Here is a 26485-nt window from a genome sequence, read left to right as displayed (position 1 = left end):
AGTCATTAATTTTCAAAATCAAATCTTTTTTTAAATTATTTTTCAATCATATCTTTTCAATCATATCTTTTTAAAATCATAACTTTTCAATCATATCTTTTTAATCACATCTTTTTCAAAAAAGTTTTCAAATCATATCTTTGTTATTTCTAATTTCAAAGTCTTTTTCAAAAATCACTTTATCTCTTTCCCAATCATATTTTTCGAAAATCATTCTTCAATTTTTCAAAATGTTTTTAAAATCTTTTTAATTAATTTTCGAAAATTTCTTTCCCTCTTCTCACATCCTTCTATTTATGGACTAACATGTACAATTCGAACTCTATCTTTCTAAGTTCGAATTCTTCTAACTCTTCCTTCTATTTTTCTTTTCCTCTGACACCTCAAGGAATCTCTATACTGTGACATAGAGGATTTCATATTTTTTTTGTTTTCTTCTCTTTCATATGAGCAGGAGCAAAGACAAAAGCATTCTTGTTGAGGCTGACCCTGAACCTGAAAAGACCTTGAAGCGAAAGCTAAGAGAAGCTAAAGCACTACTCTCTGTAGAGGACCTAACAGAAATCTTCAAAGAAGAAGACATGGCAGCCAAAAACAACAACAATGCCAACAATGCAAGGAAGGTGCTGGGTGACTTTACTGCACCTAGTCCCGACTTCTATGGGAGAAGCATCTCTATCCCTGCCGTTGGAGCAAACAACTTTGAGCTTAAGCCTCAATTAGTTTCTCTAATGCAACAAAATTGCAAGTTCCATGGACTTCCATTGGAAGATCCTCATCAGTTTTTAGCTGAATTCTTGCAAATCTGTGACGCTGTCAAGACTAATGGGGTTGACCCTGAGGTCTACAGACTTATGCTATTCCCTTTTGCTGTAAGAGACAGAGCTCGGATATGGTTGGACTCACAACCTAAAGAAAGCCTGAACTCTTGGGAAAAGCTAGTCAATGCCTTCTTGGCAAAGTTCTTTCCACCTCAAAAATTGAGTAAGCTTAGAGTGGAAGTCCAAACCTTCAGACAGAAGGAAGGTGAATCCCTCTATGAAGCTTGGGAAAGATACAAACAATTGATCAGAAAGTGTCCTTCTGACATGCTTTCTAAATGGAGCATCATAGGTATCTTCTATGATGGTCTGTCTGAACTGTCCAAGATGTCATTGGATAGCTCTACTGGTGGATCTCTTCATCTGAAGAAGACGCCTGCAGAAGCTCAAGAACTCATTGAAATGGTTGCAAATAACCAATTCATGTACACTTCTGAAAGGAATCCTGTGAACAATGGGACGAATCAGAAGAAAGGAGTTCTTGAGATTGATACTCTGAATGCCATATTGGCTCAGACAAAATATTGACTCAGCAAGTCAATATGATTTCTCAAAGTCTGTTTGGAATGCAAGCTGCACCAGGAAGTACTAAGGATGCTTCATCTGATGAAGAAGCTTATGATCCTGAGAACCCTTCAATGGAAGAGGTGAATTACATGGGAGAACCCTATGGAAACACCTATAATCCTTCATGGAGAAATCACCCAAATCTCTCATGGAAGGATGAACAGAGACCTCAACAAGGTTTCAACAACAATAATGGTGGAAGAAATAGGTTTAGCAATCGCAAGCCTTTTCCATCATTTTCTCAGCAACAGACAGAGAATTCTAAGCAGAACTCCTCTGACTTAGCAACTATAGTCTCTGATATAATCAAAACCACTCAAAGTTTCATAATTGAAACAAGGTCCTCCATTAGAAACTTGGAGGCACAAGTGGGTCAACTGAGCAAGAAAGTTACTGAACCCCCTCCTAGTACTCTTCCAAGCAATACAGAAGAGAATCCAAAAGGAGAGTGCAAGGCCATTAACATGACCTACATGTCCGAATTTGGAGAGGAGAAAGAGGCAGTGAGCGCCACGGAGGAAGACCTCAATGGACGTCCACTGACCTCCAATGAGTTTCCTAATGAGGAACCATGGGAATCTGAGGCTCACACTGAGACCATAGAAATTCCACTGGATTTACTTCTGCCATTCATGAGCTCTGATGAGTATTCTTCCTCTGAAGAGGATGAAGATGTCACTGAAGAGCAAGTTGCTAAATACCTTGGAGCAATCATGAAGCTAAATGACAAGTTATTTGGTAATGAGACTTGGGAGGATGAACCCCCTTTGCTCACCAAAGAACTGGCTGACTTGTCTAGGCAGAAACTACCTCAAAAGAGACAGGACCCTGGGAAGTTCTCAATACCTTTACAATAGGCACCATGACCTTCAAGAAGGCTCTGTGTGACCTAGGGTCAAGCATAAACCTCATGCCTCTCTCTGTAATGGAGAAGCTAGGGATACAAGATGCAAGAATCTCACTAGAGATGGCAGATAATTCAAGAAAAAAGTTTATGGACTTGTAGAGGATGTTCTGGTAAAGATTGAAGACCATTACATCCCTGCTGATTTCATAGTCCTAGAGACTGGGAAGTGCATGGATGAATCCATCATCCTTGGCAGACCCTTCCTAGCCACAGCAAAGGCTGTGATTGATGTTGACAAAGGAGAATTGATCATTCAAGTGAATGAGGAATCCCTTGTGTTTAAGGCTCAAGGATATCCCTCTGTACACATGGAGAGTAAGCATGAAGAGCTTCTCTCAAAACAGAGTCAAACAGAGCCCCCAAAGTCAAACTCTAAGTTTGGTGTTGGGAGGCCACAACCAACTTCTAAGTTTGGTGTTGAACCCCCACATTCAAACTCTAAGTTTGGTGTTGGGAGGTTCCAACATTGCTCTGAGTATCTGTGAGGTTCCATGAGAGCCTACTGTCAAGCTAATGACATTAAAGAAGCGCTTGTTGGGAGGCAACCCAATGTTATATTTATCTATTTTCCTTTGTTATTTTATGTTTTCTGTAGGTTGATGATCATGGGAAGTCACAAAATCAATTGAAAAAGCAAAAACAGAATGAAAAACAGAAAGAAAAACAGCACACCCTGGAGGAAAACCTGCTGGCGTTTGAACGCTAGTAAAGGTAGCAATTGGGCGTTTAACGCCCAGTCTGGCACCATTCTGGGCGTTAAACGCCAGAAAGGGGCACCAGACTGGCGTTAAACGCCAGGAAAGGGCAAGAAGCTGGCGTTAAATGCCAGAAATGGGCACCAGCCCGGCGTTTAACACCAGAATTGGCATAAAGAGCATTTTTGCTCGCCACTTGGTGCAGGGATGAATTTTCCTTGACACCTCAGGATCTGTGGACCCCACAAGATCCCCACCTACCCCACCACTATCTCTCTTCTTCACCCATTCACCAATCACCTCAACACCTCTTCCACAAAAACCCCTCACCTATCAAATCCCATCTTTCTCTTCACCACTCACATCCATCCTTCATAAAACCCCACCTACCTCACCATTCAAATTCAAACCACTTTCCCTCCCAAACCCACCCATAATGGCCGAACCCTACCCGTCTCTCCACCCCTATATAAACCCATCTTCACTCCTTCATTTTCACACAACCTAAACACTACTTCTCCCCCTTGGCCGAACCACAAAGCCACCTCCATCTCCTCTATTTCTAGGACGAGCAAACCTTCTAAGTTTGGTGTGGTAAAAGCATTGCTTTTTGTTATTCCATAACCATTTATGGCATCTAAGACTGGAGAAACCTCTAGAAAGAGGAAAGGGAAGGCAAAAGCTTCCACCTCCGAGTCATGGGAGCTGGAGAGATTCATCTCAAGGGTGCATCAAGACCACTTCTATGAAGTTGTGGCCATGAAGAAGGTGATCCTCGATGTCCCTTTCAAACTCAAAAAGAATGAATATCCAGAGATCCGACATGAGATCCGAAGAAGAGGTTGGGAAGTTCTTACCAACCCCATTCAACAAGTCGGAATCTTAATGGTTCAAGAGTTATATGCCAATGCATGGATCACCAAGAACCATGATCAAAGTGTGAACCCGGACCCAAAGAATTGGCTTACAATGGTTCCGGGGAAATGCTTGGATTTTAGTCCGAAAAATGTAAGGTTGGCATTCAACTTGCCCATGATGCAAGGAGATGAACACCCTTACACTAGAAGGGTCAACTTTGATCAAAGGTTGGACCAAGTCCTCATAAACATTTGTGAAGAGGGTGCTCAATGGAAGAGAGATTCAAGAGGGAAGCCGGTTCAACTGAGAAGGCATAACCTCAAGCCCGTGGCTAGAGGATGGTTGGAGTTTATCCAACGCTCAATCATTCCCACTAGCAACCGGTCCGAAGTTACTATAGACCGATCTATCATGATTCAAAGCATCATGATTGGAGAGGAAGTAGAAGTTCATGAGGTTATATCCCAAGAACTTTATAAGGTGGCGGACAAGTCCTCTACCTTGGCAAGGTTAGCTTTTCCTCATCTCATTTGTCACCTCTATTATTCAGTTGAAATTGACATAGAGGGAGACATCCTCATTGATGAAGACAAGCCCATCACTAAGAAGAAGATGGAGCAAACAAGAGATCCTACTCACCATAAAATCCCTGAGATACCTCAAGGGATGCACTTTCCTCCACAAAACTATTGGGAGCAAATCAACACCTCCCTAGGAGAATTGAGTTCCAACATGGGACAACTAAGGGTGGAGCACCAAGAACATTCCATTCTCCTCCATGAAATTAGAGAAGATCAAAGAATCATGAGAGAGGAGCAACAAAGGTAAGGAAGAGACATTGAGGAGCTCAAGCACTCTATAAGATCTTCAAGAGGAAGAACAAGCCGCCATCACTAAGGTGGACCCGTTCTTTAACTTACTTGTTCTTTATTTTCCTGTTTTTCGAATTTTCATGCTTATGTTTATCCATGTTTGTGTCTTATGATCATTAGTGTCTTAGTGTCTATGCATTAAAGTTATGAATGTCCTATGAATCCATCACCTTTCTTAAATAAAAAATGTTCTTAATTGAAAAAGAGAAGAATTGCATGAATTTTGAATTTTATAGCAGATTAATTATTTTGATGTGGTGGCAATACTTTGACTTCTGAATGTATGCTTGAACAGTGCATATGTCTTTTGAATTTGTTGTTCATGAATGTTGGCTCTTGAAAGAATGATGAAAAAGGAGACATGTTACTGAGGATCTGAAAAATCATAAAAATGATTCTTGAAGCAAGAAAAAGCATTGAATACAAAAAAAAGAGATAGTACATGCGAAAAAAAAAGAAAAAAAGAAAAAGAAATAATAAAGTTGTGATCCAAGGTAAAAAGAGTGTGCTTAAGAACCCTGGACACCTCTAATTGGGGACTCTAGCAAAGCTGAGTCACAATCTGAAAAGGTTCACCTAGTTATGTGTCTGTGACATGTGTGTATCCGGTGGTAATACTGGAAGACAGAGTGCTTTGGGCCACGGCGAAGACTCATAAAGTAGCTATGTTCAAGAATCATCATACTTAACTAGGAGAATCAATAACACTATCTGGATTCTGAGTTCCTATAGAAGCCCATCATTCTGAGTTTCAAAGGATAAAGTGAGATGCCAAAACTGTTCAGAGGCAAAAAGCTAAAAGCCCCGCTCATCTAATTAATACTAATCTTCATAGATATTTTTGGAATTCGTTGCATATTCTCTTCTTTTTTATCTTATTTGATTTTCAGTTGCTTGGGGACAAGCAACAATTTAAGTTTGGTGTTGTGATGAGCGGATAATTTATACGCTTTTTAGCATTGTTTTTAGTATGTTTTAGTTAGTTTTTGTTATATTTATATTAGTTTTTAGTTAAAATTCAGTTTTCTGGACTTTACTATGAGTTTGTGTGTTTTTCTGTGATTTCAGGTATTTTCTGGCTGAAATTGAGGGACCTGAGCAGAAATCTGATTCAGAGGCTGAAAAGGACTGCAGATGCTGTTGGATTCTGACCTCCATGCACTCGAAGTGGATTTTCTGGAGCTACAGAAGCCCAATTGGCGCACTCTCAACTGCGTTGGAAAGTAGACATCCTAGGCTTTCCAGCAATGCATAATAGTCCATACTTTGCCTGGGATTTGATGGCCCAAACAGGCGTTCCAAGTCAGCTCAAGAATTCTGGCGTAAAACGCCGGAACTGGCACAAGAATGGGAGTTAAACGCCCAAACTGGCACAAAAGCTGGCGTTTAACTCCAAGAAGAGTCTCTACACGAAAATGCTTCAATGCTCAGCCCAAGCACACACCAAGTGGGCCTGGAAGTAGATTTTTATGTCATTTACTCATTTATGTAAACCCTAGCTACTAGTTCTCTATAAGTAGGACCTTTTGCTATTGTATTTTCATCTTTTGATCACTTTAGATCTTTAGATCATCTTTGGACGTTTATTCCTTAGATTATGGAGGCTGGCCTCTCGGCCATGCCTAGACCTTGTTCTTATGTATTTTCAACGGTGGAGTTTCTACACACTATAGATTAAGGTGTGGAGCTCTGTTGTACCTCGAGTATCAATGCAATTACTATTGTTCTTCTACTCAATTCAGCTTATTCTTGTTCTAAGATATCACTTGTTCCTCAACTTGATGAATGTGATGATCCGTGACACTCATCATCATTCTCACCTATGAACGTGTGCCTGACAACCACCTCCGTTCTACCTTAGATTGAGTGGATATCTCTTGGATCCCTTAATCGGAATCTTCGTGGTATAAGCTAGAATTGATGGCGGCATTCAGGAGAATCCGGAAGGTCTAAACCTTGTCTGTGGTATTCTGAGTAGGATTCAAGGATTGAATGACTGTGACAAGCTTCAAACTTACGATTGTGGGGCGTTAGTGACAGACGCAAAAGAATCACTGGATTCTATTCCGACATGATCGAGAACCGACAGCTGAATAGCCTTGCTGTGACAGAGCGCGTTGAACATTTTCACTGGGAGGACGGGACTGTAGCCATTGACAACGGTGATGCCCAACATACAGCTTTCCATGGAAAGGAGTAAGAAGGATTGGATGAAGACAGTAGGAAAGCAGAGAGACAGAAGGGACAAAGCATCTCCATACGCTTATCTGAAATTATCACCAATGAATTACATAAGTATCTCTATCTTTACTTTATTCATAAATCATCCATAACCATTTGAATCTGCCTGACTGAGATTTACAAGATGACCATAGCTTGCTTCATACCAACAATCTCCGTGGGATCGACCCTTACTCGCGTAAGGTTTATTACTTGGACGACCCAGTGCACTTGCTGGTTAGTTGTGCGAAGTTGTGATAAAGAGTTGAGATTGCAATTGAGCGTACCATGTTGATGGCGCCATTGATGATCACAATTTCGTGCACCATCCTCCTCCTCCTCCTCTTTCTTCTCCTTTGCGTTCTTCCCCATTTTTCTTCGCGTGTTTCATTCTCTTCGTAGTTCTTTTTATTGCTGCTGTTTGTTACACTGGTATTTATTTTAATGAAACGCACATTGCGAAACAGGCCAAGGACGCGCACGCGTACCGTGCGCCCACGCGCCGATGGTGGCACATGACTTCATTAATGTAACACGTGCCTGGCGATTTTGGAAGGTTTTCAGCAACCAACTTTGGCGCCAAAATGCATATAAGAGCCAAGGATTGAAGGGGATTGATATACATTGAGACACATTCACACCCATAGACTAATGAGGGAATAATTAGATAGTTAGTTAGTTTTAGAAGTAGTTTCTAGAGAGAGAAGCTCTCACTTCTCTCTAGAATTAGGATTAGGTTTAGGATAATCTTTCTTCTTAGATCTAGATTTAATTCATGCTTTGATTCAATTTTCCTTTATCAATTCCTAACCTTCTCATCTCTCTCTTCCTAGTTATATGCTTTCATAATTGTAATTCCTCACTTTGTTTTGGATAGATTGTTGTTCCTTAGTTTCCTTTCAATAATGCAATTTGAGGTAATTCATGATAGTTATGATTTCCTTGATTGTTGTTGTTAATTCTTTGCAATAATTGTAGTTATATTCTATTCTTGTTATCAATTTACTATGCTTTTCTTTTATGCCTTCTAAGTGTTTGATGAAATGCTTGGTAGGATTTTAGTGTAGCTTTTGTTCCTCTTGGCTTTGGTTGAGTAATTAGTGACTCTTGAGTTATCTAATTCCTTTGTTGATTGATAATTAGAAGTTGCTAATTGATTTGAATGCCTCTAAAGCTAGTCTTTCCTTTAGGAGTTGATTAGGACTTGAGGAATCAAATTGATTCATCCACTTGACTTTCCTCCATGGTTAGAGGTTAACTAAGTGGGAGTAATGGATAATTTGTTATCACAATTGAAGAGGATAACTAGGATAGGACTTCTAGTTCTCATATCTTGCCAAGAGCTTTGCTAGTTGTTAGTTTATTTTCTTTGCCATTTATATTTCTTGTCCAAAATCTTAAAAACCCCAAATATAACTCACAACCAATAACAAGACACTTTATTGTAAATCCTAGGGAGAACGACCCGAGGTTTAAATACTTCGGTTTATAGATTTTAGGGGTTTGTACTTGTGACAAACAAATTTTTGTATGAAAGGATTATTGATTGGTTTAGAAACTATACTTGCAACGAGAATTCATTTGTGAAATTCTATACCGTCAAAAATCCAATCGTCAAAATGGCGCCGTTGCCGGGGATTTGCAATGGTGTTGTGTTGTTGGTTATTGTACATATGTGAATATTGTGAATAGGTTTATCTTTTGTTTGCTTCTTAATTTTTGTTAGTTTTATTTTGTTCTCTCACTATGAATTCTCACTTTGGCTATGAGTTTGGTTCTAATTGTGTTGTAGGAAAGGTGGACTTTAATGGCAACATGTACCATGGATGGAACCATCCAAGATGGGAGGAGCCTCAAGGAATTGATCACTCCTATTGGCAACAACCTCCGGATACCTATAGGTATAATTTCCATCCTAATGCATGTCAATTTAACGGCTATGATGACTCTTTTTGTGACACTCAACAATCACCATCATATGCCTATGAATCTCATCCTCAACATGAACCTCAACCATTCTCACAAGCCTTTCCATACCAAGCACCTTCCTATGATCCATATCCACCATATGACCAATCATCCATACCATATTTTTATGACCACTTTGAGCAAGAACCGATAGAACCACCACAACCCTATCAAGATTACTACCAAGAACCACCTCAATACACACCATCTCCACAATTTTATCAAGAAGAACCACCTTCCTACCATGAACCCTCTCTCCAAAATAATGAACCCCCCTATCCACCCCAAGCCCCAATAGACGATTCTCTCACTTTGTTACTTCAAGGACAAGAAGCCATGAAGCGGGATACACTTGAGTTTGTGACCAATTTGACCAAGGTGGTGCACACTTTAGCCCACCAATGTTTGAACACTCAAGGTACTTCCATGACCACATGTGAAAGGTCAAAAGAAGAGCAAAGTATGAAGGAGAAATCGGAAAATTCGGTGGAAAAGGAAGAGTCAAATTTTGTGCTAGAACAATTGGAGGAGCCTATGATCATTGAAGAAAAGGGAGAAGTGGTTGAAGATTTAGGAGATATTGAAAGTCCATGGGAATATAGCATCATGGAGAACTCCTCCAAGAAGCTTAATATTGATGTTGAAGAGGGTGCGCAACCTCCAAGACATGTCATAGTTGAAGACTTGGAAGAGGCCTATCAAAAGATGGATTCCATCATGGATGAATTTCTATCTACAATCGAATCCTCTCCCATTGGACATGAAGTTGAAGTTATAGAAGAGTGTGTACAACCTCCCAAGGAAAACGAAATTGGCATGGTGTATATCGAAATTGAAGAATATGAAGAGGTTGATCAAGAGATGGATTCATTCATCAATGAATTCCTATCCAAAATTGAATCACCTTTCATTGGGCAAGATGAAGTTCTTGAAGACAACACCAAGCCAAGTGAAAAAGGGGAAAAGGTTGAAATTGAAGAAGCTTGTGAAGAGGTGGAAACAACTAAAGAAGAGCACAAGGAAGTGGACCTTGGATTGTCTAAGTGGACCTTGATAAAGGAAAATTGAATCAAAGCATGAATTAAATCTAGATCTAAGAAGAAAGATTATCCTAAACCTAATCCTAATTCTAGAGAGAAGTGAGAGCTTCTCTCTCTAGAAACTACTTCTAAAACTAACTAACTATCTAATTATTCCCTCATTAGTCTATGGGTGTGAATGTGTCTCAATGTATATCAATCCCCTTCAATCCTTGGCTCTTATATGCATTTTGGCGCCAAAGTTGGTTGCTGAAACCTTCCAAAATCGCCAGGCACGTGTTGCATTAGTGAGGTCATGTGCCACCATCGGCGCGTGGGTGCACGGTACGTGTGCGCGTCCTTGGCTTGTTTCGCAATGTGCGCGCGAGCGCCTTGTGCGCGTACGCGTGCTTGGCCGAAATCAGCTCTTTGGCTTTTTGTGCTTCTCTCCACTTGCATGCTTCCTTCCTTGCTTCCTTTGATCCATGCCTAGCCTATTTCAATCCTGTAATTACTAGCAAACACATCAAGGCATCTTATGGAATCAAAGAGAAATTAGAATTCATCAAAATAAGGATCAAAAAGCATGTTTTTACACTTAAGCACGAATATGGGAGAGATAACAAAACCATGCTAATTCATAGGCTAAATGTGACAAAAGGTTATCAAGATGCTCTGAATTTAATACAAAACAAACCGTCAAATTGGGGTTTGTCAACCTCCCCACACTTAACCTTAGCATGTCCTCATGCTAAAATAAGAAGGAACTAAGGGTTATGACATTTATTGAATGCAACTAAACTATATGAGTCCTATCTAAATGCAACTACCTAAAGTAAATGCAAATGCTTAATTCAAACATATCGATTCCCAAGAACATGTGTAAGTACAAGAGCTAGGCAATAGGAATTAATTCCAAACCATAATTGTATTGAATTGTCAAAAAGAATTTAAACTTGCAAGAATATAGATAATATGGGTGAACACATGTGATTGAACTTTTGAACCCTCACCGGATATGTGTATCCGCTCTATTCACTCAAGTGTTTAAGGGTCAATTCACTCAATTCTCTTCTAATCAAGCTTTCCAAAATTTGATTTTTTTCTAACAATCAACATTTATTCAATGCATGCATACATTCATCATGAGGTCTTTCATTTAGGTTGTAATGGGGTTAGGGTCAAGGTAGGATCATTTATGGTCAAGTGGACTAAGATTTGAATCTTTGATTAGCATAGACTTCCCAACCTAACTATATAATGGCCTATACAAGTTCAAACTATTCTAACTACCCATTCTTCACTTTTTCTTACATATCCATGCATTTCCTATTTGATTCATGACACTTATGCATTGATTCTCTTTTATTGAACTCACTTTGGGGCATTTTGTCCCCTTTTTATTATTTTCCTTCTTTTTCCATATAAAAATATTTTTTTTTCTTTTCTTTTGTTTTTTCTCATTTTCACTTTTATTTCTCTTTTTTTTTTCTTTTTCATCTCTTTTTCTGTTGTCAAACTATATACAAGAACATCAATGCATAAGGTCTATTCATTTAATCAATACAAGAATATGTACCCAATTCTTAAACATGAAAGTGTACTACCCCTTTTATCCCATCCAATGTTCCCAAGCCTCACCAACTTTGAATAATAAACACTCTCACTAGCCTAGGCTAATCAGAGATCCAAACAAGGACTTTTATTGGTTTTCCCGCCTTGGGCTTGTAATGTGCTAAATTGAGAATAAGTTGGTTAAGCATAGGCTCAAAATTGGCTAACAATGGAGAATAAAAGGTTGGCTATTTGGGTAAGTGAGTTAATGAAATAATGGCCTCAATCATATAAATGCATAAATACAAGAAATAAATGGACATATAGAATCAAGCAAATCAAGGATTACAATCATAGAAAGAGAACAATTTCACACAAGAATGGAAAATAAGTGGTTATAAAATGTAACCACATCATTAGGCTCAAGTCTCACAAGCTTGTGTTCTTAGTTCAATACATGCTTCACAAAGTATGTAATTCAAGCAAGTTCCATTAGAAATTTCTTTCAATCAATTGGGTTAATGCCCTCTATTTAAACTTCTTGGAAAATTTCAATATTTGACTAGGCATTGTTGTGATTGAAAAATTCAAAAAATTTTCTTAGTTCACCCTTTTCTTTTACTTAAAATCAATTTCTTATGCAAAAAGGGTGACTAAGTATTTTGCAATTCAAAGTATACTTTCTAATCACAACCACAACTAAAAGTAAAGATAAACAAAAATGTATAGAGAAAAATCCAATTAAAAGTACGGAATCTATCATCCAAAACATCTAAAAATATCCCAAAAGCATCAAAATATCTAAAATCCAAAATAAGCAATAAAAGTGTCCAAAGCAAACTAGAAATGCATCAAAATATATACAAAAATGTGCAAAATAGGATAACTAGGTTGAAAAGTTCACCGGTTCCAAAATAATGCTACCGGTGCCCTCCCCACACTTAAAACCAAGCATCGTCCTCGATGCTAAACCGGAGGATCAGTGGGAGGTACAACGATAGGCTCTGGCTCGGGCTGTGGGACCGGCTCCTCCTGAGTCTGTGGTGGCTCTGTAGTGTCAGGGGCATCCTGCTGAATCGGTGCCTCCGCCTCCTCCTCCTGATGATCCTGCTCATCGGAGGCTGGAGAATCGGGAAGCGGAGGTAGCTCAGCAGCCAAAGAGATAAGTGCCTGGTCCATCCGATCTAAACGGCGTCTGACATGGCGTCGCTCGCGCTCTAAGAATCGAAAAAGACGCTGGACCAGGAGATAAGTAGGCTCAGGGGCTGCTGGTGGATCAGTAGAGGATGAAGGAGCTGCGGCTGTAGAGGATGATGGGGCAGCTGTAGGGGCTGACGGTGAAGGTGTCCCCATGACAGCTCTGGCCCGAGAACGGCGTCTAGCAGGTGGCCGCTCGTGCACCCAACCACCCCAGGGGATAGTAACCTCCCTGTTATCGGCATCAGGGGGTGGTGGTCGCACATCATCGTCCAGCCATAGGACCTCAGCTATGGCCGCCATACTCGTGACCAATGTAGGAAATGGAAGTAGGCCACGAATATGCGCCCGCCACATACACTGTCAGATAAGTCTAGGGAAAGAGACCTCCTTCCCCTCCATAACACACCCAATCAGCAAAAGCATCTCCATAGGAATCTCAGAGAAGTGGGTGGTGGGTAGGACATAGCAAGCGAATATCATCTGCCAAGTCTTGGCCTCCCGAGTCAGATGAGTAAATAGCATCCCTTTCGGCTTAGTATTATTCGCATCCATAACCCATGTGGCATCTGGTAACCCAATAACAGTCCTGAGTGCCTCATAATCAAAAGTCATGCTGTGGATGGCTAACTCAGCCTGCTGATGGGCACACAGCTCATCCGGGACATGCCGGCACTGTAGTGCCTCCTCAATCGCAGTCTCAGTGATCATAATCTCTCTACCCCTCACCTGAACCGAATCCAATGTCGGACGGAAGAAGTTGCAGTAAAATTCCTTCACCCAAGATACATTGATATCCCCCAAATCCCGCTCAACAAAGTGAATACCCAACTCAAGGATCTGACCGGTAATAGACCGTCTCACATCAGTAGGGAGGAGCAACTTTTTCTCAATGTTCAGCTTTGTAGTTCGATATTTGGAAAATCGAAGCTCACAGTAAAGGTTAGGGAATTTGTCAGGATTGGTAGAAGGTAACTGCTGATTTTCCTTGTCCACATCATTTAACGGGTTCTTGGCATAGTTCTTGTAGATGGAAGAAATGGAGGGGGTAGAGTGTTTTCTCTTCTTGGAGGTAGTGGCTATGGCTTTGCCCTTATCCGACATCCTGAAAAATATGATAGAATATATAAGACATTTAGCATGTAACAAAGAAGGCATGTTCAGGATACAATTATCAAAGAACAATCATGATGTTGCAATGAATATGCAAAAGTGAACAAGTAAACCAAGAAAGCAAGCTTCATTAAAAGCAACAATTCATATTCAAAAGGCAATATTATCATCATATTTTTGAAAGAATTGTTAAAGTTGGTTAAAGGTGAGCGGAAGTTAGATTGTTAAAGAGATTAGTGAGTTAGAAAATTGGATTAGTGACATGATGATATTTATGCATAATGAAAAGAAAAGATATGGTTCAAGTCCACAAGGATTGTGCAAATCCGGGAAGTCAAAAGGGAAACGGAAATTTGCCCAAAATTAAAATGAAGACCAAAAAGAAACTAATTTCCTTGAAAATCGGGCAGCATTCCGCCTTAAAATTGGACGTTCCCGGATAGCAAATTAGCACAATTAGCATAGAAAACAACATCAAGTAAGTACAGCAACAATGGCATAGTATTCAGGCAGCAAGAAATGCATAAAAATAGTCCGAAATTCAGCATACAACATCCAAAGAAGCAGACAGCAAATTATGCACGAACGGAGCACTTATCAGGCCTAGAATCCTCTATCCAGCCCTAGCTACCTAACCGCAGTTATTTCTAACTAATTCTAACATACAAAATTCGAATGCAAACTAATTAACATGCAATTACAGTGATTAATCAAAACGAATAATAAAAAGGAAAAAATAAAAAATAACAGAAATGGAGCAGGAACCTGGGAGCAGAGGAATTGAATATGGAAGAGAAATAAGGAGTGGGGCAGCAGAAACAACACTTGCGCCGCCGTGGACGGTGGCCGGAAAGATGAGTGGCGGCGGGGGTGATCGAAAGAAAGAGGAACGGAGGGGAGGTTCGGTGACGGTGAAAGAGGGTAGTGATAGGAGAATGTGAAGGAGGGGAAAGAAGAGGGAGACAGTCGCCGGCGGAATGATGGAGGCGGCGGAGATGGTGGTGCGGTGGTGGGGTTTGGGCCGAGAGGAGTGACTGTGGTGGTTGGTGTTCGGGTGTGGGTGGAGGTACGAGAGAGAGAGCGTGGGTGGCTTGGGAAGGAGTTGGCCGTGTGGTGGTGGCCGGCGGAGCAGCTGCAACGGACGTTGGGGGAGGGAGAACGAAGAAGACGAACTTGGGGAGGGGGAGAAGTGCGCTGCGGCGCAATGCTCTTCGCGTCTTAGGGTTATCCCATATTTTGAATCGACGCGCGCGCGCCACTTGCGCGTCCGCGTCGATTGATGAAACTCGGGACATACGCGTGCGCGTACAACACGCTTGAACGTGGATGAGCAAAATAGGAAGGGACGCGTGCGCGTACAGCGCGCGCACGCGTGCATGGGGTTGGGCTAGGGGCTTAGAGTTGGCCCAACGCAGGCCTAACTCTCTGGAGAATGGCCTGGAAGTCGCGCAATCAGATTTGCGCGCACGCGGCATGTACGCGCCCGCGCGCATTGGGAGAATGGTGGTCCACGCGTGGGCGTACAGTGCGCTATAGCGTGGGTTGGCAAGTTAGGTAACGTGCGCGTGCGCGTACCGTGCGCACACACGTACGTTAGATTGGGCCTGAAGCCTGGAATGGGCATGAGGCACGCCCAACTCTCGGGTTAGAAGTCTGGATTGGCGGCAGCACGCAAGGACGCGCGCGCGACAAGTGCGCGTCCGCGTACATTGCTAAGTTATGAAATGGTGCGTTGGCGCGATGTGCGCGCTCGCGCAGACCGAGTTGGGCCTGGGGCCTAAAGCTAGCCTCGAATTGGCTCAACTCTCTGGGGTTTGGCTCAATCAATTGCAGCAGCGAATCGGCGCGGGCGCGGCAGGAGCGCGTCCGCGTGAATATCCATGTTCTTAAAGACGGCGCGCACGCACATAGTGCGCGTCCGCGTGGGTAAGGTTGGGCTCAAAGCATAACGTTTGCGCAAGGGAGGCCCAACTCTCGGGGGTGTGGCTCGTGGTGCATCCACACAGGGACGCGTGCGCGTACATGGTGCGCGCGCGTCCACCCCCTTTTTTTTATTGTTATCATGTCAGAAAACAAATTGCTGGATGCTCCCCTTAGGCTTCACAACTCTTATTCACTCAACCATCATACAATTCATAAAAATGCAATTTTTGGTATTATTCATCTACTACTAAACACAACATGCATGTGGCTAAGCTATAATTAAATTGTACAAACAATTTTGTATGAAACATCTACCTACAATGGTAACTCAAATCACTTATTAAGTAAATTTAAAAGATTGGAAAGAGTTTACCATGGTGGGGTGTCTCCCACCTAGCACTTTTAGTTTAAGTCCTTAAGTTGGACATTTTGAGGTGCTTGTTGTCATGGTGGCTTATGTTTGTACTCATCCTTGAATCTCCAAGGATATTTGCTCCTCAATTGGTTGACAGAATTTCCAACCATTTTTATTAAGCTTGGGCAGAGTTCTACCCAAAATACGAGTCCCCATATTTGGTCTTCACATAGCGAACCGGGATCCCATATCTTATTTTCGCATCCATCCTTTAGTTGAGTTCCATGACTTTGTCGGATGGGTGGTTGACATAAATGTGGTGGACACACAGAATTCTCTTTACTCCACCAATACTTCCTTCTAGATCCATACGGGGTGATCTTTGTCCCAACACCATCCCTATACCTTGAGGCCTTGACCTTAATGAGCTTAACACCTACTTTCCAATCACTACACAACTCATTCTTACTTTTAATTCCACAGAGAGTTCTAAGTTGACCAACATTTTCAATCAAACCATATTCAAGTGAGAAATTAAAGCTTAGGCATAAGAGTTTTACCCACTTAAATGTTGTAATGGATGGTAACTTGGGAAAGAAGGCTTCCCCACACTTAGACAATGCAAGGTCCACTTCCTTGTGCTCTTCTTTAGTTGTTTCCACCTCTTCACAAGCTTCTTCAATTTCAACCTTTTCCCCTTTTTCACTTGGCTTGGTGTTGTCTTTAAGAACTTCATCTTGCCCAATGAAAGGTGATTCAATTTTGGATAGGAATTCATTGATGAATGAATCCATCTCTTGATCAACCTCTTCATATTCTTCAATTTCGATATACACCATGCCAATTTCGTTTTCCTTGGGAGGTTGTACACACTCTTCTATAACTTCAACTTCATGTCCAATGGGAGAGGATTCGATTGTAGATAGAAATTCATCCATGATGGAATCCATCTTTTGATAGGCCTCTTCCAAGTCTTCAACTATGACATGTCTTGGAGGTTGCGCACCCTCTTCAACATCAATATTAAGCTTCTTGGAGGAGTTCTCCATGATGCTATATTCCCATGGACTTTCAATATCTCCTAAATCTTCAACCACTTCTCCCTTTTCTTCAATGATCATAGGCTCCTCCAATTGTTCTAGCACAAAATTTGACTCTTCCTTTTCCACCGAATTTTCCGATTTCTCCTTCATACTTTGCTCTTCTTTTGACCTTTCACATGTGGTCATGGAAGTACCTTGAGTGTTCAAACATTGGTGGGCTAAAGTGTGCACCACCTTGGTCAAATTGGTCACAAACTCAAGTGTATCCCGCTTCATGGCTTCTTGTCCTTGAAGTAACAAAGTGAGAGAATCGTCTATTGGGGCTTGGGGTGGATAGGGGGGTTCATTATTTTGGAGAGAGGGTTCATGGTAGGAAGGTGGTTCTTCTTGATAAAATTGTGGAGATGGTGTGTATTGAGGTGGTTCTTGGTAGTAATCTTGATAGGGTTGTGGTGGTTCTATCGGTTCTTGCTCAAAGTGGTCATAAAAATATGGTATGGATGATTGGTCATATGGTGGATATGGATCATAGGAAGGTGCTTGGTATGGAAAGGCTTGTGAGAATGGTTGAGGTTCATGTTGAGGATGAGATTCATAGGCATATGATGGTGATTGTTGAGTGTCACAAAAAGAGTCATCATAGCCGTTAAATTGACATGCATTAGGATGGAAATTATACCTATAGGTATCCGGAGGTTGTTGCCAATAGGAGTGATCAATTCCTTGAGGCTCCTCCCATCTTGGATGGTTCCATCCATGGTACATGTTGCCATTAAAGTCCACCTTTCCTACAACACAATTAGAACCAAACTCATAGCCAAAGTGAGAATTCATAGTGAGAGAACAAAATAAAACTAACAAAAATTAAGAAGCAAACAAAAGATAAACCTATTCACAATATTCACATATGTACAATAACCAACAACACAACACCATTGCAAATCCCCCGCAACGGCGCCATTTTGACGATTGGATTTTTGACGGTATAGAATTTCACAAATGAATTCTCGTTGCAAGTATAGTTTCTAAACCAATCAATAATCCTTTCATACAAAAATTTGTTTGTCACAAGTACAAACCCCTAAAATCTATAAACCGAAGTATTTAAACCTCGGGTCGTTCTCCCTAGGATTTACAATAAAGTGTCTTGTTATTGGTTGTGAGTTATATTTGGGGTTTTTAAGATTTTGGACAAGAAATATAAATGGCAAAGAAAATAAACTAACAACTAGCAAAGCTCTTGGCAAGATATGAGAACTAGAAGTCCTATCCTAGTTATCCTCTTCAATTGTGATAACAAATTATCCATTACTCCCACTTAGTTAACCTCTAACCATGGAAGAAAGTCAAGTGGATGAATCAATTTGATTCCTCAAGTCCTAATCAACTCCTAAAGGAAAGACTAGCTTTAGAGGCATTCAAATCAATTAGCAACTTCTAATTATCAATCAACAAAGGAATTAGATAACTCAAGAGTCACTAATTACTCAACCAAAGCCAAGAGGAACAAAAGCTACACTAAAATCCTACCAAGCATTTCATCAAACACTTAGAAGGCATAAAAGAAAAGCATAGTAAATTGATAACAAGAATAGAATATAACTACAATTATTGCAAAGAATTAACAACAACAATCAAGGAAATCATAACTATCATGAATTACCTCAAATTGCATTATTGAAAGGAAACTAAGGAACAACAATCTATCCAAAACAAAGTGAGGAATTACAATTATGAAAGCACATAACTAGGAAGAGAGAGATGAGAAGGTTAGGAATTGATAAAGGAAAATTGAATCAAAGCATGAATTAAATCTAGATCTAAGAAGAAAGATTATCCTAAACCTAATCATAATTCTAGAGAGAAGTGAGAGCTTCTCTCTCTAGAAACTACTTCTAAAACTAACTAACTATCTAATTATTCCCTCGTTAGTCTATGGGTGTGAATGTGTCTCAATGTATATCAATCCCCTTCAATCCTTGGCTCTTATATGCATTTTGGCGCCAAAGTTGGTTGCTGAAAACCTTCCAAAATCGCCAGGCACGTGTTACATTAATGAAGTCATGTGCCACCATCGGCGCGTGGGCGCACGGTACGCGTGCGCGTCCTTGGCCTGTTTCGCAATGTGCGCGCGAGCGCCTTGTGCGCGTACGCGTGCTTGGCCGAAATCAGCTCTTTGGCTTTTTGTGCTTCTCTCCACTTGCATGCTTCCTTCCTTGCTTCCTTTGATCCATGCCTAGCCTATTTCAATCCTGTAATTATTAGCAAACACATCAAGGCATCTTATGGAATCAAAGAGAAATTAGAATTCATCAAAATAAGGATCAAAAAGCATGTTTTTACACTTAAGCACGAATATGGGAGAGATAACAAAACCATGCTAATTCATAGGCTAAATGTGACAAAAGGTTATCAAGATGCTCTGAATTTAATACAAAACAAACCGTCAAATTGGGGTTTGTCAATAAGCTCCTTCTTTTATTACCTTCTCTCAAATTAATTATCATAATTAGCATTCAACTCCTACAATTATGCCTCCCTGATTCTCTCATCTGACTAATCCAATCATCAATTATTGTCACTTATGATTACACATTTCTCTTGTCCTATTATTCCTCCATTTTCTTTATTACTTCTTCTAGAATAATGATAAGGTTGTAACATCCCAAACTTTTTCTAAAACATTTTACATTTGATTTCTTTTATTACTATCTTACCCTCTAATTTTATCAAAATTTTTACACTACCTTTATTCTTTTTTTTTCCAAACCTAACCCTAATTCTAATTCAAAATACTCTCTCACCTCTCACACACTTCCGCCATCCCTCACAAAATTTCAGTAACCCACAAAAGAAAGAAAAAAAAAATTGAAATAAGGAAGAGAGAGATAGAAACCAATGAATGAGAAGATAAAGGAAAGAGTTGGCGACGGTGATGATGGAGGCCACCGCTGCTGACATTATTGTTGCGGTAGCCACTACAGCCACCGGGTACAAGAGAGAAAAGGAGAAAGAATTGGTGCTAAGCAGAGGAATGCGAGGGAGGAGGGAACCCACCCGTTGCTGTTGGTGTTGTATGGAGTCGCTGCCGCCGTTGATGTTGCTGAAGCTTGTGCCGGATTTTTCTTGCAACGCTGTCGTCGATCTTCTACCTTTAGCGTGAGCTGCCAAATCTGGTGTTGTTGTTATTAGAGTCATTGAAGTTGCGGTTGCTGCCATGGTTGTCACCATTGAACTCAAAGGAGGCCACTGCTGCTGTTTTGTTCCCGTTTGGTGCGCCGAAAAGCTGTTAATGCCCTCTTTATTTTTCTTTGCTTATGCCACTATTGATTGTTGGGTGGGTAAGTATCGAAATTGATATCGATGTTTCCACCGAAGATGTCCATGGTCTTAATGCTAATGTGGAAGCTGCTGTCGTTTCCTTCCATCATCATTGTTATCTCCTTTGTTTGGTGTTTCCTTCAACCTCTTCGAACACCAGATTTCAGTCTTTAATTTGACACCTTGGATTCAGTCTCTTCGGTCTTTTGAGACCAGGTTGTGAGTAGGATTTATATTTATATTTGTTAGATTGTGCATCTATAATTATTTTGACATATATCTATTATGATCTTTGAATTATAGCTATATTTGCTTTGAACGATTTTAAATTGATTAAAATAATTAATTTATTAGAATTAAATAATTCATTTTTATGAAGTTTATACTTTCGGAACTATACATGAGACTATATATATTTTTGATGAAGTTTTGCATTACTCCAAAATATTTGATTTTATTTGAATATCTGTTTTTAAAGCATTAAAGTATTTATTGATACTCACTTTTTAAGGTAAAGGGATTATTTTCTTTCCTTTTTAAGCTGCCTTTGCTACTGACTCAGCATTCTCTCTCTCTCTCTCTCTCTCTCTCTCTCTCTCTCTCTCTCTCTCTCTCTCTCTCTCTCTCTCTCTCTCTCTCTCTCTCTCTCTCTCTCTCTCTCTCTCTCCCCAGGGTATGTAACACTTTGTTGCTGCACTTTTTTCCTCCTTCTCTTTCTATTGATTTTGCAGTACTCTATATATTTTTTAGAAGGTAAAATAAGAAGGAAAAGATGAATAAGAAGCAGAAGAAGATGAAGAGGAGAAAGAGGAAGAGTTTTGAATTATGCAGAATTTATCAGTACAAATCCACCGAAAATTTTTAAACAATACACCTAAATATCTTAGTTTTACCGCGAAATTTACTGCAACTACACAAAAATATTTTCTCTAATGCTGTATTTTTTTCTTCTTTTTTTACTTATTTCTGTTTTTCTTTTAGTTGAATGAATGTAGGTTCATCCTCTTCCAAGTAATTTTGCAGCATTATGTGTTTCTTCTTTTTTATTTGATTTTTTTTCTTTTATTCTTGTTAAGAAAGAGTAAAACAAGAAGAAAGTTGAAAATGTAAAACAAGAAAAGAAAGATGAATAAGAAAAAAAAGGAAGAAGATGGTGATGATGATAAAAAAAAGAAGCATTAGAAGACGAGGAGGAGGAAGAAGAAGAGTTTCGAATTATGCAGAATTTATCAGTACAAATTCATCGAAAATTCTTAAACAATACACCTAAATATCTTAGTTTTACCCTGAAATTTGCTGTAACTACACAAATTGAGAAAATTTTATGGCAAAAATTTTGGATCAGGAAACGTTATTAATATAGCAAAATTTCTACGATAACGATAATAATAACGATAACGACGATACATATAAGACGACGACGATGCTATAACAATGATGATCATGATGATGAAGATGATGGACGAGAAGGAGAAAAATGAATAAGAATAAAAAAGTCCAATGAAAAAAGGAGGAGGAGGAGGAGGAAGAGGTGTAAGAAAAAGAAGATGACTATAACAAAAGAGAAAAAAAAAAGAGAAGAAGAAGAAGATGACGAAGTGTAAAGAGAAAAAGAAGAAGGAGGAGGAGGAGAAGAACTTGGCCGGTCGCATGAATGTAAATGACTTGTATGTGTAAATAACTTGTATATGAAGAATAATTGATTTAGAAAATGCATGAACATGCTATTATTGAAGCTGTAGAATCTTATCCAGAAGCTTCTATTTTTGGGTTGGCTTTTGATTGGGTGTAAGTTTTGAACCAACTCCTATCTAATTGATGAAAATTTTAGCTAACCATTATATTGGCTCATGACTTGCTCCTATCCCCTTACTGAATCCACGAGGAAGAAAATCTTGGAGTTATCGTTCTAAAACTAGGTTGCAGAAGACTGATATCGTGAAACTCATAACTAATCTTGGTTACGGGGTTTAGTTTCTGCTCAAGCAGATAGAAATGTTCCATCTTTATTTAAAATAGCAACACCTCAACTTTCCCTTCTCCTCCTTTTCTTGTGTACATGATAAAACAACAAAACCTTATCCCACTAGGTGGAGCCTGTTTCTTGTGTACATAAATATAATGAAAATATAAAGACTGAATTAACGTCTTACATAAGAGTATAAGACACCATCCAAACTAACAGCAAACTATTAGACATAATGAAGCATTTCAAAATTCAAAGCTTTGCTGGTCCCTTGGGGTGTTGTATGACTATGTAATTGTAGGCATCCAGGGTCAGAAAATCATCCAGTGTTGGAGCAGTGCACTGCCTTTTGAAGATCTTGCAAGCCTCCTTATACATTCCCTTCTTGAATTTATCTTTTCCCACCTCACTTTCAATCCTAGCCATCTCTTCCTCAACCACTCGGCTGAAGAGCTCCTTGCTCACTCTTACTCCGAGTCCATCCCCATCCAACTCCACTCCATACTTGATCCACTGCCAGTTCTGCACCCTGCTAATCTCAGCAGTGGCAGCATCTTCCATGAGGTTGTAAAGAGGAACTGAACCAGATCCAGTGAGCCATGCCGCCACATACTGAATACCGACACGTGTATTCAAGCGGAGACCATCCATTGTACGTACACCTCTAGGTATTTGCAAGAGGTCTTCTTCAGTTATGCTTGCAGCATCATCGCGCTTCGCGTCCTTGATCTGATTAGGAGCATTGCCCATGTTGTTGTTAAAAACCTCCACGCAGGCTGGTATCAGACCGGGGTGTGCTGCCCATGTTCCGTCGTGCCCTGCCTTTACGTCTCTTAGTTTGTCCTTCCTTACCAGTTCCAGTGCTGCCTCATTAGCAGCTGGATCATCTCTAATTGGAATTTGAGCTGCCTGGTAAAGAATATAAACTTAAGAAACATTTTCAACAAAAAACCACCTTCATGTATGGCTTGCCTCAATTTGGTTTAAACAATTTCAGCTAAATTTTCAATCTAGCCTTGTGATTGTTATCCTTAATGTTCAATTTGATACTAGTCAGTTAGCATCTAAATTATATAGTCCATATACCCTTCACTTAAAAGTTAGAACTACCACTAGAAATTAAGAATGCTGCATAGTAGTAAACTCTGGTCAGCTTCAAAATTTCATGTGAACTTAACATGTTATACTTTGATTTCAATGCCATCATCTTATTTTCCTGTCCAAGCAATGAAAACATGTTTGTTAAAGCCATATGCAATTTTGACATTGGAGAACTTATTCTTGTAGTGAACCAAATTCAGAGAATGGATATTGTCATTTCTATTTTTATTCCTTCATTTTTTCTACAAATTCATGCAAACATACAATGCAAAAGTATGTATGGAGTGACATTATAGAAAAAGAGTGACATTACCATTTTCTCCCAAATTTATCACATATACATACCATGCCTCCCATAGCATGCACGCCACGCCTATGACACGTCCGGATGAGAAGGTCAGAGTAGCTCTTCATGAAGTGCTGAGTCATGCCAACAAGAACCCTGTCCGGGAGCAGCCGATCCGGGTGAGCTTGGAAGGTCTTGACATAACTGAAAATGTAATCCCAACGGCCACAGTTGAGACCAACGGAGTGGTCCCTCAGCTCATACAGAATTTCGTTCATTTGAAACACAGCAGGAAGTGTTTCAATCAGAACAGTGGCCCGTATGCTTCCCCTTTCTATGCCTGCCATCTTCTCTGCCCTCTCAAACACATTATTCCATATCTTAGCTTCCCTGTCAATCACAAATTACTTGTTTGATTGTATTCTATATAAACTCCTAAACATAAAATCTCTAGCTTTCAGCTAGAGCTAGCTTTGTTCTTTACCTTGAGTGCTCCATTTTTGGAAGATAGAAGAAAGGGCCAAAGCCTGCACCCTGAGTCTGGCGGAACGGTGCATGATTGTGGTAGAAGTAGAGGCCGAAATCAACAAGGCAACCGGTTGCTGGTTCACCATCAATGAAAATATGGGCCTCGGGTAGGTGCCAACCTCTTGGTCTGACAAAAAGCTTAGCTGTCTGATCGTTGAGCTTGTAAACCTTGTTCCTGGCTTTGTCGTTGAAGGTTATAGTCCCAGCCACTGCATCCTTCAAGTTCACTTGACCCCTCATAAGATTCTCCCAGCTTGGTGAGAGTGCATCTTCAAAATCAGCCTACAAATCGAAATTTTAACAAACAGCAACTTTTCATTGTTTTGGTTCCAAATCTGAAATGTTATTTGAACATCACCCCAACATAAACACAATCTCTTATGAGAAAGTCTAGGGACGAGCACATTTATTAAAATTTAATCATTATTTAATAAAAAAAATAAATAACTTTATATTATTATATAAATTTTCACACTATTAAAAATACTAATAATGATTAATTGATAATTACAAATCACAAAAGTTGTTAGTTTCTATCACTTCACATCTCTTATAAGATAGGAATATCTCCTCTTAATCATTATCCTGGCCCATCTTCATAACTCCTAAAATATCTAAAAATCAAGTGTACTGGTAAAAAAAAATTCTTTTTTGTAAGAGCATGCGTGGAGTGACGATTATACAATTTACGTATAGTATAGTGTTTTTTTTTTTTTTTTAAAGGAAGTACTAAATAAATGTTTGATATATTGATTTTGGATCAAACTCCTCAAAGGGAGAGAATTAATAAAATAATAAAGTGAAATATTAATCAGTTTTAAATTAAGATAATAGAGTTTACATGATAAGAATTACAAATTCAATGATGATTATTGATTTATCTCTCATTTTATCATTTAATTAATTTCTTCACTAATTCATTCATTTTAGATATACAATATTGTTGACTTATCCATTATCTTTCAATGAATAGAATATAGACTCTACTGAAATCCAGTCCAATAGTAAATAATGAATGAGTCGACACATTTTATTCCATGTAAAATGGATACCCCATCGTAAAACACTGCAAATGCGCATAAAGATGTGTTGGTAATTAGTACTAACCATAAAGACTTTAGCTCCAGAGTTGAGAGCATTGATAACCATCTTCCTCTCCACAGGTCCTGTGATCTCTACCTTCCTATCAGCCACAGCCGGTGGAACCGGTGCACACACCCACTCCCCTTCCCTTATGTACCTCGTCGCCGGATCGAACCCCGGCAGAGCCCCTTCATTGTACCTCCTCTTTGCCTCTTTTCTGCACTCCAAAGCATACCTTATATGGCTCCTGAACTCACGTTGCAACTCAGCAACAAACTTCAGAGCATCCTTTGTGAGGATTTTTGCAAACTCCTCATCATATCTTCCCCGAATGTCCACTCCTTCTGGAACATCATAGAACGGATCAATCTTTTTCACTCCTTGTTTGGGATATCCATAGGTTCCAGTATCCATCCCTTTCCTTTTTTTGTTTTATTAACCTTTGTTTCCCCTTCTACGTGCCTATAGTAATAGTATTGGTTCTTGTATGAAAATATGGAATGTGTCTTGAGGGGAAGGGCTAGTTAGAATTTATAGAGCCAATAGAGAAACGGGAGCAAGTTGGATAGGTAATGTTACGAAAACAATCAGAGTCATCATACAAACCGATACAAAATAGGAAATGAATTATCTCAATTCTTTTTAGAGTTAATACTCAATCCCACCCTGAAATTGAATTTATATTAATCCTAAAATTATAATTGAATCAACTTTCAAAATTTATAATATTAACTCATATTAGTCTTTGATTTTTATAAATGCCGTATTAATTTTACAAGTTAATTTACTAAAATTTAGATTTTTCAATTTAGATTTCATATGACTAAGATTTATTAGATTTTTTAAAAATTTAATTAGCTCTTCAATATTCTCACGAAGATGACAATAATAAGTTCAATTTAAATATGCAGCTCTGGAAGAAACAATTAAGTTTTTAGAGCTCTGATAAATTTCAATCACTTGCAAGTTAGGTAAAGGATTCAAATGGCAATAGGATAATATACTAAATCAACACATCGTTAACGAAAATGAGTTCAAAAATTCATGTGAGTTATACTTGTAAATTTTGGGATTCAATTTGAGTTTAT

General features: G+C 39.5%; 1 protein-coding gene and 1 non-coding gene across 2 annotated transcripts; both read right to left on the bottom strand.

Moving 5' to 3' along the window:
- Positions 1–986: 986 nt before the first annotated feature.
- Positions 987–1094, bottom strand: LOC112711646 (small nucleolar RNA R71). Its single transcript, XR_003157564.1, has one exon. It is a non-coding gene; the product is annotated as a small nucleolar RNA R71 (small nucleolar RNA).
- Positions 1095–22438: 21344 nt separating this feature from the next.
- Positions 22439–25951, bottom strand: LOC112804894 (malate synthase, glyoxysomal). Its single transcript, XM_025847573.3, has 4 exons — positions 25422–25951; positions 24271–24596; positions 23846–24176; positions 22439–23308 (listed from the first exon to the last, which is right to left on the bottom strand). Exons 1-4 carry the CDS (start codon positions 25809–25811, stop codon positions 22652–22654), a joined length of 1704 nt encoding a protein of 567 aa, XP_025703358.1. The 5' UTR covers positions 25812–25951; the 3' UTR covers positions 22439–22651.
- Positions 25952–26485: the final 534 nt, after the last annotated feature.

Source organism: Arachis hypogaea, chromosome 1, assembly GCF_003086295.3.
Source record: "Arachis hypogaea cultivar Tifrunner chromosome 1, arahy.Tifrunner.gnm2.J5K5, whole genome shotgun sequence".
Lineage (NCBI taxonomy): Eukaryota > Viridiplantae > Streptophyta > Magnoliopsida > Fabales > Fabaceae > Arachis > Arachis hypogaea.
The sequence above is the reverse complement of the archived record's forward strand: the minus strand, read 5'-3'. Positions and strand labels throughout refer to the sequence as shown.

What these genes read in the sequence shown, in the direction of transcription:
- LOC112804894 (XM_025847573.3), bottom strand. Translation starts at nt 25,811, where the DNA reads ATGGATACTGGAACCTATGGATATCCCAAACAAGGAGTGAAAAAGATT. An exon ending in CTGGAGCTAAAGTCTTTATG is followed by an intron (nt 24,597 to 25,421) that starts GTTAGTACTAAT and finishes TTCGATTTGTAG; the next exon opens with GCTGATTTTGAAGATGCACT. An exon ending in CCAAAAATGGAGCACTCAAG is followed by an intron (nt 24,177 to 24,270) that starts GTAAAGAACAAA and finishes TGTGATTGACAG; the next exon opens with GGAAGCTAAGATATGGAATA.